This window comes from Schistocerca piceifrons, chromosome 2 (genome assembly GCF_021461385.2).
Source record: "Schistocerca piceifrons isolate TAMUIC-IGC-003096 chromosome 2, iqSchPice1.1, whole genome shotgun sequence".
NCBI lineage: Eukaryota > Metazoa > Arthropoda > Insecta > Orthoptera > Acrididae > Schistocerca > Schistocerca piceifrons.
In genome coordinates this window covers 919,189,170-919,204,232 of record NC_060139.1, presented here as the reverse complement: position 1 = coordinate 919,204,232, position 15,063 = coordinate 919,189,170, and the positions used below count along the sequence as shown (strand labels likewise).

The following is a 15,063-nucleotide window of genomic DNA, read 5'->3' as shown; positions in this document are numbered from 1 at the left end:
TAAATAAAAGGCATTCTGTCTTATTTTTATACTGCACACAGTTTCCACACCATGGAGGAAATACAGATGTTACATCATAACAAGTACTTTGTTCAAAATCATTTTTAATTTTCTATGTATGTATTGAAATCTATTTTACAAAACCAGTACCTTCAGTGTATCATCATCATCCATACTGATATCATCAAACTTGAAATCATGCAGCTGGAAATGTTGTGCAGATGGTACCCTCAAGCTCTGAAAATAAAGTTCCTGAAAATTATTCTTTGGCTAGCATCACAACCAAATAAAAATAAAATTACTGTCTGTGACACACTTTTCATTTCTCAGAGAGAGAGAGAGAGAGAGAGAGAGAGAGAGAGAGAGAGAGAGAGAGAGAGAGAGAGAGGGAGAGAGAAAGAGAGAGAGAGAGGGAGGGAGGGAGGGAGGGAGAAAAACAGAACCCTGGTATGTTGATGAGAGTATGAAAATTTATGAGACAACAACAGAATTCCTCTTGTGCTGTCATGCCATGGAAAATATATAACATTTAGGCAAGATGTATTTAAGAGGAGTCATCACAGATGGTAAATTATTAAGGGAACAACTAACCACAATATAGACACTATCAGCACAGCTGAAGTTTCCCCAGTTAAGCAAACAAATCCGATGAACGATTCACACAAGTTGTAAAACATATAGGATAGAAAAAAATAAAGTATCAGTAATTACGCACATTTTCTTATTCTTTGCTTTTAATAATAAAATCATACAATATTTAGGCTTTGGATTTGTTAGCTTTTACTTCAGAGGTGGAAAAATGCTCTACATACCAGTACAAATTGTGTACTGCTTTATGTAAGTAGCATTACCATAACAAGGTCTACAATTTTATTTTATTTTATTTATTCACAGTCATTGGTGCTCATTTACACAATTTATCAATAGGAGCGAGAAAGCAACACAAATCTATATTACTAAACTGCTAAAATCACCCAGTCCCGGTTGCAAGCTGCCTTTCTAATGGCTTCCAGGGGAAATAAGAATTTAACTTTCAATGTTTCATACAATTATTGATTGTATTTAAAAATATAAAATGCTGTCACACACTACTACTAATCTTACATTACAAGTTTAACACAATAACTCAAGTATTAAATTAGAAGTAATGTGTATGTCAGCAGCAGTGTAACTCATTGTGCACACGTTACCCAGACTGTATTCATCAAAAATATGAGAATGATAGAACTCAATGATTATCAACCTGAGACCTGAGGTTTTCCTGGCGTATACAATGTCCCAATACCTTACAAGAATGCAGCCAGGTGACATCATCAACAACCTTGGTTTGCAGAGCAATTCCAGGAAAATAAAAAATGCACACATTCTCTCTCTCTCTCTCTCTCCCCCCCCCCCCCCCCTCACACACACACACACACACACACACACACACACACACACACACACACACACACACACACACACACACACACACACACACACACGGTAAACAACACTACAACCACACAACTAAAGATGACTGATGCCAGAAAGTATCGATAGTGTACCTTGATTCAAAGGGCCCATATCATTTCAGACCCTGAGAGTTTGTCAGTCAAGTGAACCATCTTGAAGTCACCGTTCATGAGAATGGATATAGTGAAAGACAGATCAGACATGTGTTGTACTATCAATCAACTTTGCTTCAGGTGAATGATGATAATATTGAGGTGACAATGAGGTTTATGGCATTTCTGCATTATGCGGTGAGCACTCCCAACAGGATTAGTAGTATTTTGTCAAAATATGATGTGGAATGATTTTAACACCCCCCCCCCCCAACTAACACCTCCCCCCCCCCCCCCCCCCCAACTAAGATTAGGACAATTTTTAAGTTCTGTTAAGTATGATTTTGTTTTGTGTAAGTTGGGTGTCTACTGCATTCCTTGCAGTTATGGCATGTCATTTATTGGTCAGATTATCATGACTTCAGAGGACCAGTGTATTGAACATAGGCATCACACAGGTTTACAAAAGCCAAGCAATTTGCTATTGCAGAAAACTGTCTTGGTGCCAGTCATTCTATGGAATATAACAAACATGGACATTCTGGAATGCTGTTACAGATATTAGGATAGTGTTATTAAGGAAGCAGTTGAAATTATCAAGTAACCTTGTAGGTAGAGAAGTAGAGATGAAGGTTTTTGCTTAAATTCTGCATGGATTTCTGCATTCCCTCCCACAGAAGGGAGGAAAAAAAATCATCAGTTGCCAATAATGTAATCCAGCTGCATTCCCATAAGTTATTTGATTTACAACCTACTTTACACATAATTTCCAACCCTTTCTAAGCTTTTTCCCTACTTACAGCTCCTCAGAATATTAAAAGAGAACAATTAGCAATTAAGTGTTTGTTGTTCATATTTTATTCAGCATCAAAGTCTTACATGCTTAATATTTAACACATTAACTCATTTGTGAAGTAATCACATATTTGCAACCATTTTATACACAAAAGTTCCATTAATTAAAGAATCATGGGTGGGGCAGTGGAGGGTTTCTATTGAAATCTAAAACATCAAATAAATGTTTTCATGGGGAAAAAGAGAATCAACTGTGAAGTAAACTTCAACTGTCAATGGACAAGCAATTTCTTTTTGCAACACAATACTTTAAAATGTTTTGTACTGAATCATAATGTTTCCAATAAAAGAAAATTTCTCCAACTCATACATAATTTAGAGCTTCCCATTTCAGATGAAGGTGAGGCTGTGATAGTTAAATATTAGCAAAATGTTACATGACACAGTTCAAGAGCAGTCTCTTACCTTCAGGTAAAATGCATCACGTGACTTGTGATCCCATCATGAATTTTATGTGGGTGAGCTAAATTTTAATACTTTACTTACAAATAATTACTAGACAATTTGCTCTGTCAATGAGGTCACTTCATGACAAAAAATATAATACTATATTGTGAGCAACAATAACTGACAAGCTCTTCTAATCCACAGATGTGTTTCTGTTAAGAAAGCCTGCTGCAGGAAATATACTTCTTCAAAAACCAAAATTGTTAATAATTTGTAACATTCTAATTTTTGTCAATTGCATACCCCCTCCCTCCCAAGCAGCTTAATACTGTATCATTAATTATTTTTGCCTGCTCTAGTTGTGTCCCTTGGCCCTGTTACTTCCTTTGGTAATGAATTTTCACAGTTTGTAATATAGTACTACATTACAGATACAAATTTTCAGTACCTATACCATGTTTTATATGCCAATATTTGGTGCCAGTACAATTCCTCTGTTTATACAATTATATTCACTTGCACCCACTCGCTACCGACACTTTCCTTGGTACTGATACTTCCTTTGTACTATGCACCTTGAATAACAGAATTCCTTCACCTCTCCTACTGAAACTTCACTAAAATTCATGTGTAGAAAATTGTTAATTTCATTTCTGCTACTATTTATCACTGGGATTATTGTTTTGTATATCCATACCCACAAGCCCTAATAAAAAGCACTGAAGCTCAAATAGTTGTAGGTACAGAGAGCTAGCTAAAGCCGGAAATAAGTTCAGCTGAATTTTTTTCAAATGATCTAACAGTGTTCAGAAAGGATAGATTAAATACAGTTGGTGGTGGAGTATTTATTGCTTTCAGAGGTAGTTAGCCTTGTAGCAAAATTGAAGTAGATAGTTCATGTGAAATAGTAAGGGTAGAGGTTCTACCTGACAATCGGACTAAACTATTAATTGGATCATTTTACCGACCCCCCTCCCCCGACTCAGAGGACATAGTTGCTGAACAGTTCAAAGAAAACTTGATCCTCATTTCAAATAAGTACGCCGCTCATACAATTATAGTTGGTGGTAACCTCAATCTACCCTCAATATGCTGGAAAAATTATATGTTTAAAGCCGGCGGCACGCACATCCAAAATTGTACTGAATGCTTTCTCAGAAAATTATTTTCAACAATTAGTTCATCAGCCCACTCGAAGCATAAATGGTTGCGAAAGCATACTTGACCTTTTAGCAACAAATAATCCTGGACAAATAGTGAGTGTTGTGATGAATACAGGGATTAGCGACCACAAGGCAGTTGCTGCGAGGCTGAATACCATAACACCTACAACCATCAAAAAGAAACGCAAAGTATATCCATTTAAAAAATCTGATAAAAATGCTCTTAACGCCTTTTTAAGAAACAGTCTTTACCCCTTCCGATCTGATCATGTAAGTGAAAAAAAATTGTGGAATGTTTTCAAAGAGATAGTATCAACAGCAATTGAGAGATATATACCACATAAATTAATAAGTGATGGTACTGATCCCCCATGGTACACAAAACAGGTCAGATCGTTGTTGCAGAAGCAACGAAAAAAGCATGCCAAATTTAAAAGAACGCAATATCCTCAAGATTGGCAAAGTTTTACAGAAGTTCGAAATATGGCGCGTACTTCAATGCGAGATGCTTTTAATAATTTCCACAATGAAATTCTGTCTCGAAATCTGGCAGAAAACCCAAAGAGATTCTGGTCATACACAAAGCACACCAGTGGAAGACACAATCAATACCTTCACTGCGCGATAACAACGGTGAAGTCACTGATGACAGTGCCACTAAAGCAGAGTTATTAAACACGGTTTTCCGAAACTCCTTCACCAAAGAAGACAAAGTAAATATTCCTGAATTCCAATCAAGAACAACTGCCAAGATGAGAAACATAGAAGTAGATATCCTCGGTGTAATAAAGGCAAGGCCTCTGATCCAGATTGTATACCAGTCAGGTTCCTCTCAGAGTATGATGATAAAATAGCCCCATATTTAGCAATTATATACAACCACTCGCTCACAGAAAGATACGTACCTAAAGACTGAAAAATTGCTCAAGTCACACCAATACCCAAAAAGGGAAGTAGGAGTAATCCGCTGAATTACAGGCCTATATCACTAAAGTCGATTTGCAGTAGGGTTTTAGAACATATACTGTATTCGAACATTATGAAGTACCTCGAAGAAAACGATTTATTGACATATAGTCAGCACGGGTTCAGAAAATATCGTTCTTGTGAAACACATATAGCTCTTTATACTCATGAAGTCATAAGTGCTATCGACAGGAGATGTCAAATTGATTCCATATTTTTAGATTTCCAGAAGGCTTTCAACACCGTTCCTCACAAGCATCTTCTTATCATACTGCGTGCCTACGGAGTATCGCCTCAGTTGTGCGACTGGATTCATGATTTCCTGTCAGAAAGGTCACAGTTTGTAGTAATTGACAGAGTCATTGAGTAAAACAGAAGCAATATCCAGCGTTCCCCAAGGAAGTGTTATAGGCCCTCTATTGTTCCTGATCTATATTAACGACATAGGAGACAATCTGAGCAGCCATCTTAGATTTTTTGCAGATGATGCTGTCATTTACCATCTTGTAAAGTCATCAGATGATCAAAACGACTTGCAAAATGATTTAGATAAGATATCTGTATGGTGTGAAAAGTGGCAACTGACCCTGAATAAAGAAAAGTGTGAAGTTATTCACATGAGTACTAAAGGAAATCAGCTAAATTTCGATTATGCAGTAAGTCACACAAATCTGAGGGCTGTAAATTCTACTAAATACTTAGGGATTACAATTACAAATAACCTAAATTGGAATGATCACATAGATAATATTGTGGGTAGAGCAAACCAAGGACTGCGATTCATTGGCAGAACACTTAGAAGGTGCAACAGGTCTACCAAAGAGACTGCTTACACTACGCTTGTCCACCCTATTTTGGAGTACTGCTGTGCGGTGTGGGATCCACATCAGATGGGACTGACAGATGACATCGAAAAAGTACAAAGAAGGACAGCTCATCTTGTATTATTTCAAAATAGGGGAGATAGTATCACGGACATGATACGTGAATTGGAGTGGCAATCATTAAAACAAAGGCGTTTTCGTTGCGATGGGATCTTATTATGAAATTTCAATCGCCAGTTTTCACCTCCAATTGTGAAAATATTCTGTTGGCACCCACCTACACAGGGAGAAATGATCATCACAATACAACAAGAGAAATCAGGGCTCGCACAGGAAAATTTAAGTGCTCATTTTTCCCGCGTGCTGTTCGAGAGTGGAACGGTAGAGAGGCAGCATGAAGGTGGTTCATTGAACCCTCTGCCAGGCACTTTACTGTAAATAGCAGAGTAATCATACAGATGTAGATGTAGATTTAGAATTATGTACCATTCAGCCCATCAATTACATTGACAGGTATGACTTCAATTGCAAATCTGTGGCCTTTGGTTCCCTTTCATAAAATTCCATTTTCTCCTTTCATTTCTTATTCAGCATATAGCTAATACACCAGATATAAGCATGAATGAATTCTCCTTAATTTTAGGTCTGTGTTGTTCCATTGCAGTTTTGTAAGTATTATACAGGGTGCTCCACATAAAACCAGTATGCCTCACATATTGATTAACCGTCTCTAGTTGCACTGCTTGCTGTTAACTTAATCACACAGTCAGTGATGCCTGGGAGCTCATGGCCACCACTTCCAGCATCTCTTGTAGATGGGTAACACCATGTTTTTTTAATGTTACTATTGTCTATTCTTTTTTAGTTAGTTCACTGTTACTTGAATCTAGAATATAAGGTGTACTGGTTTCATGTGGGAAACCTTGTAGATTACTCCTCTGTTTATACAGTCCTTAGTCTCCATGGAATTTTGAATGGTTTATTCCATGTTGAGTGTTCAAGACTTTCTGTAGGTTCATGAATGCTGTAATCAAATGATTTACATTCTTTTCTGCAAACAAATTTGAGAGTAGAATTACTCCTATGGTAACTTGACCATTTCTGAAGCAATGATCATCTTTTCAATTTAGTGTTTGTTCTTAGACTGGGACAAAACTAAACATATAAGGCTCAGAGAAGTTATGTAGGAAATAAGATACTGGATGGCTGTTTGGAATTTTCATAGGTTCAAAAACTTGTTAAAAGTACTGCATTAAGAAGGGGCTTCATGCAAAATTTACTGTCAGGTACAGTAACATGAAGACTAATGTATTCTGGACATTACACATCACACATAAAATTACTGTTATATTCCTAACTACTTTGTATATTTTACAACACTTTATTTCCTTGAAATATTTTAACTGTGTTTGCCATTTTATATAACTTCAATTTCAAGAAATGAAGTGGGAATAAGGCAGAGAAAAACATAAGTTAGTCAGACAATGATGGCTAGATGTAAAAGAAAGTGAACACAAAACCAAAAAGAATACAAACACTAATTAATCAAAAGATTGTTTTTTTCAAACATAGATTGTCTACTTCTGGTTCAGTGTATGACATGAGTCCAAGCAATCAAATAATTATTGTACAGTGGAATGTTAAGAACTTTGGAAGAACAACTTGAAACAAACAACATGTCATGTTGGGTTCCAGCATAATTTTGTCACATGACATTACTGCTCCACACACAGCTATCTATATAAGGGCAATCTTAACTAGCTTCAAATGGTAGATGTTTTCTATTGTCTGCACAGATTCAATTTTTCCCTAGTGAATATGTTGATATCATGGAAAAACAGTCATCATCACAGCATTTCACAGATTGTAACTTCAAAATGCAACTCAGTTTTGACTGAAATCACTAGCAGCAACATTCTCTGACAAAGATATACAAGAGCTTATCCACCACTATGGTAATGTATGTCTTGTTCTTGATAATTAAGATTTCAAAGGCACTGTGTCACCTGGGAGATGTAGCTGGAAAAGATTATTATGACGCAACTGGATGTAATATTACTGAGAGATTAAATATCGGCATACGGCACATTATAAAAGGCTTCAAAAAATCATATGATACCTAGTGACATACATATATGTGAGCTGTTCTTATTTTATAGCTTATTATTTTGTTCTTTCTTTAAATGTTGTTCGTAACCTTCAAGCAGGTGCACTGTTTTCCGTAACACAAGCAGGCGCATGGTGCACTTTGTGCACAAGTTAAGAACAGGTGTCTTTGTGTTACCAAGGCAAATATGTATTAGCAAAATCACAATTTCAATAGTTTAATTAAACAACAATAAAATAAACTTACATAATATCAGCTAAAGCACTGCTTTATTAAACAGAAATGAAACAAAACTTTCTTATAGCACTTTGTTGCCATGGACAGGTGTTACTGAGGCAGTAATTGCTCACTCAAAGCATTAAACAGCACAGCTGCATCAGATCACAGGCAACAACTTATTTTATTACTAATTATCTCATAGACAACTGCCTCATTGTGAGATTGTGCTGCTAACTCATGATCTGGGTTATTTTCTTCCATAAATCATAAATTTTTTCTCATCTAGCTCACTTTGTATTTTATACCACTACGCTCACTTGGGCATATGAGAACACAATTTATCACTGTGTCAGCTGAAGCAATAATGAAGGAATAGGTATAGGTTCAAAATTTTGAAAGAGTAATAACACTATGTAAAACGATTTTATTTGTGATTGGTGCACTTTATACACGGACACGCCTGCTTGAGGGTTAACAGATACAAAGTGGTTCAAATGGCTCTAAGCACTATGGGACTTAAAATCTGAGGTCATCAGTCCCTTAGACTTAGAACTACTTAAACCTAACTAAACTAAGGACATCACACACACGTCCATGCCCGAGGCAGGATTCGAACCTGCGACCGTAGCAGCAGCGCTGTTCCGGACTGAAGCGCCTAGAACCACTCGGCCACAGCGGCCGGCCAGTTAACAGATACAAATAGAGTACAGAGAGTAGTCTGAAAATGTGGCCAATAAAGATAGTTAATGCTTCCATATCATATTTTATTGAATAAACATTACACAATTATAAACATGAAAATGGCACAGAAGCTTTTCACATTGTTTAAACAAGAAGCATACCAAATTTATGTCCTACCTTCAGTCTCTGTGCATCCTCAAGTGAAGCAGAAGCATGGTAACTCAGAACTTCTAGTGTTACACTTTGTTTAGCCATAGCTATGACAGCCTTCTCATACCTGTAACAGTAAGCATCCAACACATTATTTAAAATACACAGTTTATCAAGAGATGTGATACAATGGTCTCATGTAATGACTGACATGTTTTTGTTTTGTTTTAAGAAAGTAAAAGTTCTAGGTTACAATGCCACACTACAACATAATTTCAGTATTTCAATGTTTCATTTCACTATAGATTTAATATTTCATTTTGGAAGTGATCACTAGGCCACAGCTAGCCCTATAAGCATTGTGGACACATTCCCATCCAGCTCTGCAAATATTCCCAGTTAATGTGGAGGTCTGTGTCTTTCCTACAATGTTGTAGACTTGTTTATTTACTCTGCCTGGTCATTCACAAACATGTTTGGACATGCTGCTCAGGTATCCATGTGTTGCAGATGCAATAATGTGCATAGCCATATTTCTATCCTGATCCTTTAGTACCTGTTACTACATTATTTAAGTATCATTGATGTTATGGCCTTGTGTTGATGTTTCTGACTCCCCTTTGGTTTCTACTTATACTTCAGCACTGGCATGTGTTTTTCACTCTATTTTATACAGCTCGAGAAAATTTCAATTTGCTTAGAAAATTACGTGAGATAGTAGATGCATACAGGAAAAAATTCTAGGCGCATTTGGAGTGACAGTGAAATTGAACTTTAATTTCAGTATCAATAATTGTGTTGGCTCTTCTATACAATCTGAAGTTAATAATTCTGAACCACGTACACCAGCAGGTGGAACATGAGTCTATTCTTCCTATTCTTAGACTGGCACAAAACTTAACATAGGAGGCTCAGAGAAGTTGTGTGGCTATTTGGAATTTTTGTTAAGGATGAAAAGTTGATATCAACTACCACATTAAATAGTTTTCCCAGACAACATTTATTTTCAGGTACAGTTAAATGAAGGTAAATGTATTCTGGGGGTGGAATATTAAACAATTTCACTTTAAACATCACTTCCAAAATTACTGATACATTCATAATTTCTCTGTACATTTTATAACACAGTAGTCCCTTGAAATATTTTTAATTGTTTTGCCAGTTTCTGAAGCTTCAATATCAGGAAACCATGATCAAGACTTCAGGAATATGTACTGAACAGTTACTCAATATTGGTACTAAGACAACTAAGAAAATGTGAATAAAACAAAGAAAACTTTGAGTCAGTCAGGCAATGATGCCAAGATGAAAAAGAAAGCGAACACAAAAACTAAAAGAAGAAATACACCAATTAATTTTAAAAAAATATTTTCAGACAGAAAAGGTCTGATTTCTAGTATGACAAGGGTCCAGACATTCGAACAATTAGCATGCAGAGAAATGCTAAAAATGTAGGGCGAGAAATTCAGAACAGAAAAAACATCTAAAATACACTCATGCTCATAAATTAAGGATAATGCTGATACATGGTGAAACAATGCTCTGGTGGGCGGTTTGCATGTTTGAATCACCTCGGGGTATGACCATGCAGTGCATTTGACCTGCGGTCTTAGCATAGTGGCTCTGGCAGCAGCCCACATACGCAGAGGTGTGCTGGTGCATGTCAGAGTATGGGGCAGCGAGTAAGTGTTCAGACGTTTTCAGACGTGCTAATGGTGACTGTGTGTTGAAAATGGCTCAAAGAACACATATTGATGATGTTATGAGGAGTAGAATACTAGGGCAACTGGAGGCAGGTCAAACACAGCAGGTCGTAGCACGGGCCCTCCATGTGCCACAAAGTGTGATCTCAAGATTATGGCAACGATTCCAGCAGACAGGAAATGTGTCCAGGCGCTACAGTTCTGGACGTCCACAGTGTACAACACCACAAGAAGACTGATATCTCACCATCAGTGCCCGCAGATGGCCACAGATTACTGCAGGTAGCCTTGCTCGGGACATTACCACAGCTACTGGAACAGTTGTCTCCAGACACACAGTCTACAGATGACTGAACAGACATGGTTTATTCGCCCAGAGACCTGCAAGTTCATTCCACTGATCCCTGGTCACAGGAGAGCCCGTAAAGCCTGGTGTCAAGAACACAGTACATGATCATTGGAACAGTGGTCCCAGGTTATGTTCACGGACGAGTCTAGGTATAGTTGGAACAGTGATTCTCACCCCGTTTTCACCTGGTGTGAACCAGGAACCAGATACCAACCCCTTAATGTCCTTGAAAGGGACCTGTATGGAGGTATTGGTTTGATGGTGTGGGATTATGATTGGTGCACGTACACCCCTGCATGTCTTTGACAGAGGAGCTGTAACAGGTCAGGTGTATCGGGATGTCATTTCGCACTAGTATGTCCACCTTTTCAGGGGTGCAGAGGGTCCCACCTTCCTCCTGATGGATGATAACACATGGCCCCACCGAGCTGCCATCGTGGAGGAGTACCTTGAAACAGAAGATATCAGGAAAATGAAGTGGCCTGCCAGTTCTCCAGACCTAAACCCCATCAAGCACGTCTGGGATGCTCTCGGTCGACATATCGCTGCACGTCTTCAAACCCCTCAGACACTCAGGAGCTCCAACAGGCACTGGTGCAAGAATGGGAGGCTATATCCCAGCAGCTGCTCAATCACCTGACCCAGAGTATGCAAACCCATTGTGCGGGCTGTGTACATGTGCATGGTGATCATATCCCGTATTAATGTCAGGGTACATGCGCAGGAAACAGTGGCATCTTGTAGCACGTGTTTCGGGATGGTTTTCTCAACTTATCACCAATACTGTGGACTTACAGATCTGTGTTGTGAGTGTTCCCTATGTGCCTACACTATTAGCGCCATTTTTGTGTAGTGCCATGTTGTGTGGCACCACATTTTGCAATTATCCTTAATTTATGAGCATGAGTGTAGATATGTTGTCTAATTCTCCAGAATCCACAGGATCTGAAACAGGCTGCAAATGGAGCATGGGATAGAAGCACATTTGATTGAGGAAAAAAAAAGCTAATCACATATTTATGCATGTGTTGATTTGGCTTCAGTGCTTTATTGTCTTTAAATAATGGTACAAAGATTCTGCCACCATCAGACATAGTATTTCTGATAAATAAATCAATTGTATTGAACCACAAAGTAAATGTACACAAATCAATGAAAAACTGGTTGCCAAAATCAGAAAACATAATATTTGAGAAATGTTGTTGCACCCTGCTATTTGTCTTTTCACGGCTCAGGCAAAAATACTAAAAATTAGCGATCATTCATCCAAAGTTGTACTTTGGAACACACTATTTATATTTTCCATCTAATGGCTGGAGCTTAAATGAATGTCAGTTACTGAATATATTTCTATTCATCACTCACAATTGTGTTTTCTATTAACACTGCTGCTGTGGCTTCAAACCATTATTGATATCATCAAGTGGCCTTTTCCAACACAGCTATCCCATGTTCACTTCAGTGATGACATCTCACACATGAAAACAAAACAGCCAAATAGCTACTGGTCATGGAAGAGTCTGCAATTAACAGCTCAATCTGCTGCAGTTTAAAGAACAATTCAATTACACTAGCAAACAGGAAACAAAACTGGAATGTCAAGGATATAACAAAAAGTGAAGTGATGAAATGATCTCATGGACACACAGTATATTTGCTAACTGTGTCACATAACATGACACATTACCCTAGAAGAACATACTAAAGGAAGAGCCTAGAATTTTGGTCTCTGCTCCTCACAGGCAAGATAAATAGCATATTTTGCACCTCATCAAGCAGCACCTTATGACAAGTGATCAAAACAATCAGCTTAACTATAATAAGATGCATCCATTTCATCAATTAGACTAGTGAAAACAACAAGTGGAGTGTTTGGATAACAAAGACATCAAAATGGGCCTCTGAAATAAATCAAGTGACACATCTCTTCCATCATCAGCTAATACAATCACATGAAAAATTTGCCAATATGCACGTAATTCCTAGCCAAAAAAGCATTTTTAACATCTCTGTGGTTTTCCAGTACAATAACTCTTTTTCAGACATGCTTCAGTATCAGAAGTTATGTGTTTGAAGCATTTTATACCTATGATATTCTTTTTTTTCCAGTGGCAAAACTCATGTCACAGGAGTAATCTCTGTTAAGAGCACAAGAAATATTCAGCACAACAAGAATCAAGACACACTGATTACATATGCAAAGCACTTAATGCAGGTAGTTGGATTAGGCAATTAAACTCAGCGCTGCATATAAGCAGCCAGTTTACAACAGTGGATGATTTAAGCCATTATTAGCCAATCTTTTCTTACAGGTATGCCATTCGACATTGTAAGTGGAGTCTACGACATCTTAAACAGAAAGAGTATGGTATTGGCTGAATGTGAGGACACAAGACATGTTCAGATGGTTCTGGGATAAGATCATTGAGCATAAGAAACAAAGGTGCATGCATGAGACTTAGTCAATCCATGGATAAATGTTTTTGAAGAAGTTTGACTTTTAAGATATACTATGTTGTAGACCAAAAATTTCATTATTACCACCACCATGGCTACCACTATAACTGTTACTAATTTAAGTGCCAAGTTTCTTATTTTCAACTATTATTGTTCAGTTCATATTTTTTAAACTTAAAGTATTAATAGGTTAAAAAAATTTATGCCTGAAGAATGTCTGCAAAATATTATAAAGTTAATAAGGACAACAAAAAGAGACGAATTATAAATTGTTGGTACTTACATGTGGGTGTTATGTATACCCATTCCACAAAAGATTGCAAATGCTTCCACAAAATTTTCATCGTTTTTGGTAAATGCGAGGTCATTGAATTTATTGATGAGCTGTAACAACATGTCCAATTCTTTATCAGTACAGTTCTGAAGTTTCCTGCATCAGTATATGAATCATACAGAAGGTGATAATAAATAAAATGTCTTTAAATTTAGTTGAACTATCATACCAAGGTCTTCCCTCAGAGTTTACCCATAATTATTATTACATTTGTGTCTTTGAAAAATATTATCTATATGCTATGCTTTGGTAAACATAGCTACTGCATAAAATAAAATAAAAAGAAGTAAATAAAGCAGAGATGGTCCTCAGAAAATAACACTGAATTTTACAAATAGGGACCACAGCTAATGATAGATTTCTTTCTTGAAAACTGACAAGCATTATTAAATACTGTGAAGGAAGTTATGACACAAAGAAATGTTGCATGTACATGTCAGAGGGGGTTTTTCATTCAAATAAACAGCAGCCCACAGTCTAAAACATAGAAAGATAAATATATTAGTCTGTGTCAACCATGCTGTCAGGCAAAACTGTTCAAAATTAGTGCTTTGTGACCTATGCAGGTTTTTATATTTATTTAATTTTACTTTGCAGTTGGAGTCCTCACAAAATACTCCAAAATGGTTGGAATTTCTGCCAAAAATATTTGGAAAATAAAAAGGTGACTGTCAAACAACTACAGAAATAATATACCAAAGTTCTTAAGCTCCTGATATTTCTCAATATTTCATTAAGAAGACAGCACCAATTATATTCTCATGTATACATGAATATTCATATGGTTTACTGTTCTAATGTCAGTAATATGGTATAGGGTGAATGTAAAATGAGCATTCAAAAAGAAACGAACCAGAGGCATAATTACAGAAGCCAGTAACTGTATGTTAGAAGCCCCTGGTTGTTGAGACACTTGGCCCACTGTAACACAAAGCAGTGAGTGGCTGTCTCATAATATTCCCAGGGCTGCGATGTGAACCAGTTCCACAGATACAGCTGGATATCGCTGTCCACATGAGTGCAGGAAAGGTTATGCTGACATTCTTCTCCGACGAAGATGGCCCCCTTCTGATTCACTTCCTGCATCAAGAGACAACAGTGAATGCCCAGCATTACTCGCAAACCTTGACCACCCTTCACAAGCGATCAAATCAAAAAGACCAGGTAATCTCACCCGTGGGGCTATTCTGCTCCACGACAATGCAGTGCCTCATATGGCCAACACAGTCACGGCACTCCTGCAAAAATTCAAATGGGAGGTTCTTGGCCACCCTCCATACAGTCCGGACTTCTCTCCCTGTGATTATGCCATTTTTGGTCC

The 15,063-nt window shown here is 37.4% G+C and overlaps 1 protein-coding gene across 1 annotated transcript in view; it reads right to left on the bottom strand.

Annotated features, from left to right (window-relative positions):
* The window catches only part of LOC124777345 (dual 3',5'-cyclic-AMP and -GMP phosphodiesterase 11-like), a 338,752-nt gene that overhangs the window by 28,594 nt on the left and 295,095 nt on the right, over window positions 1-15,063 (bottom strand). Inside the window, exons 11-13 of the mRNA XM_047252710.1 lie at window positions 13,692-13,792; window positions 8,927-9,026; window positions 151-237 (exon numbers count right to left, since the gene is read on the bottom strand). Coding sequence (XP_047108666.1) covers window positions 151-237; window positions 8,927-9,026; window positions 13,692-13,792 — 288 coding nt within the window. The remainder of the gene's footprint in view (window positions 1-150; window positions 238-8,926; window positions 9,027-13,691; window positions 13,793-15,063) is intronic.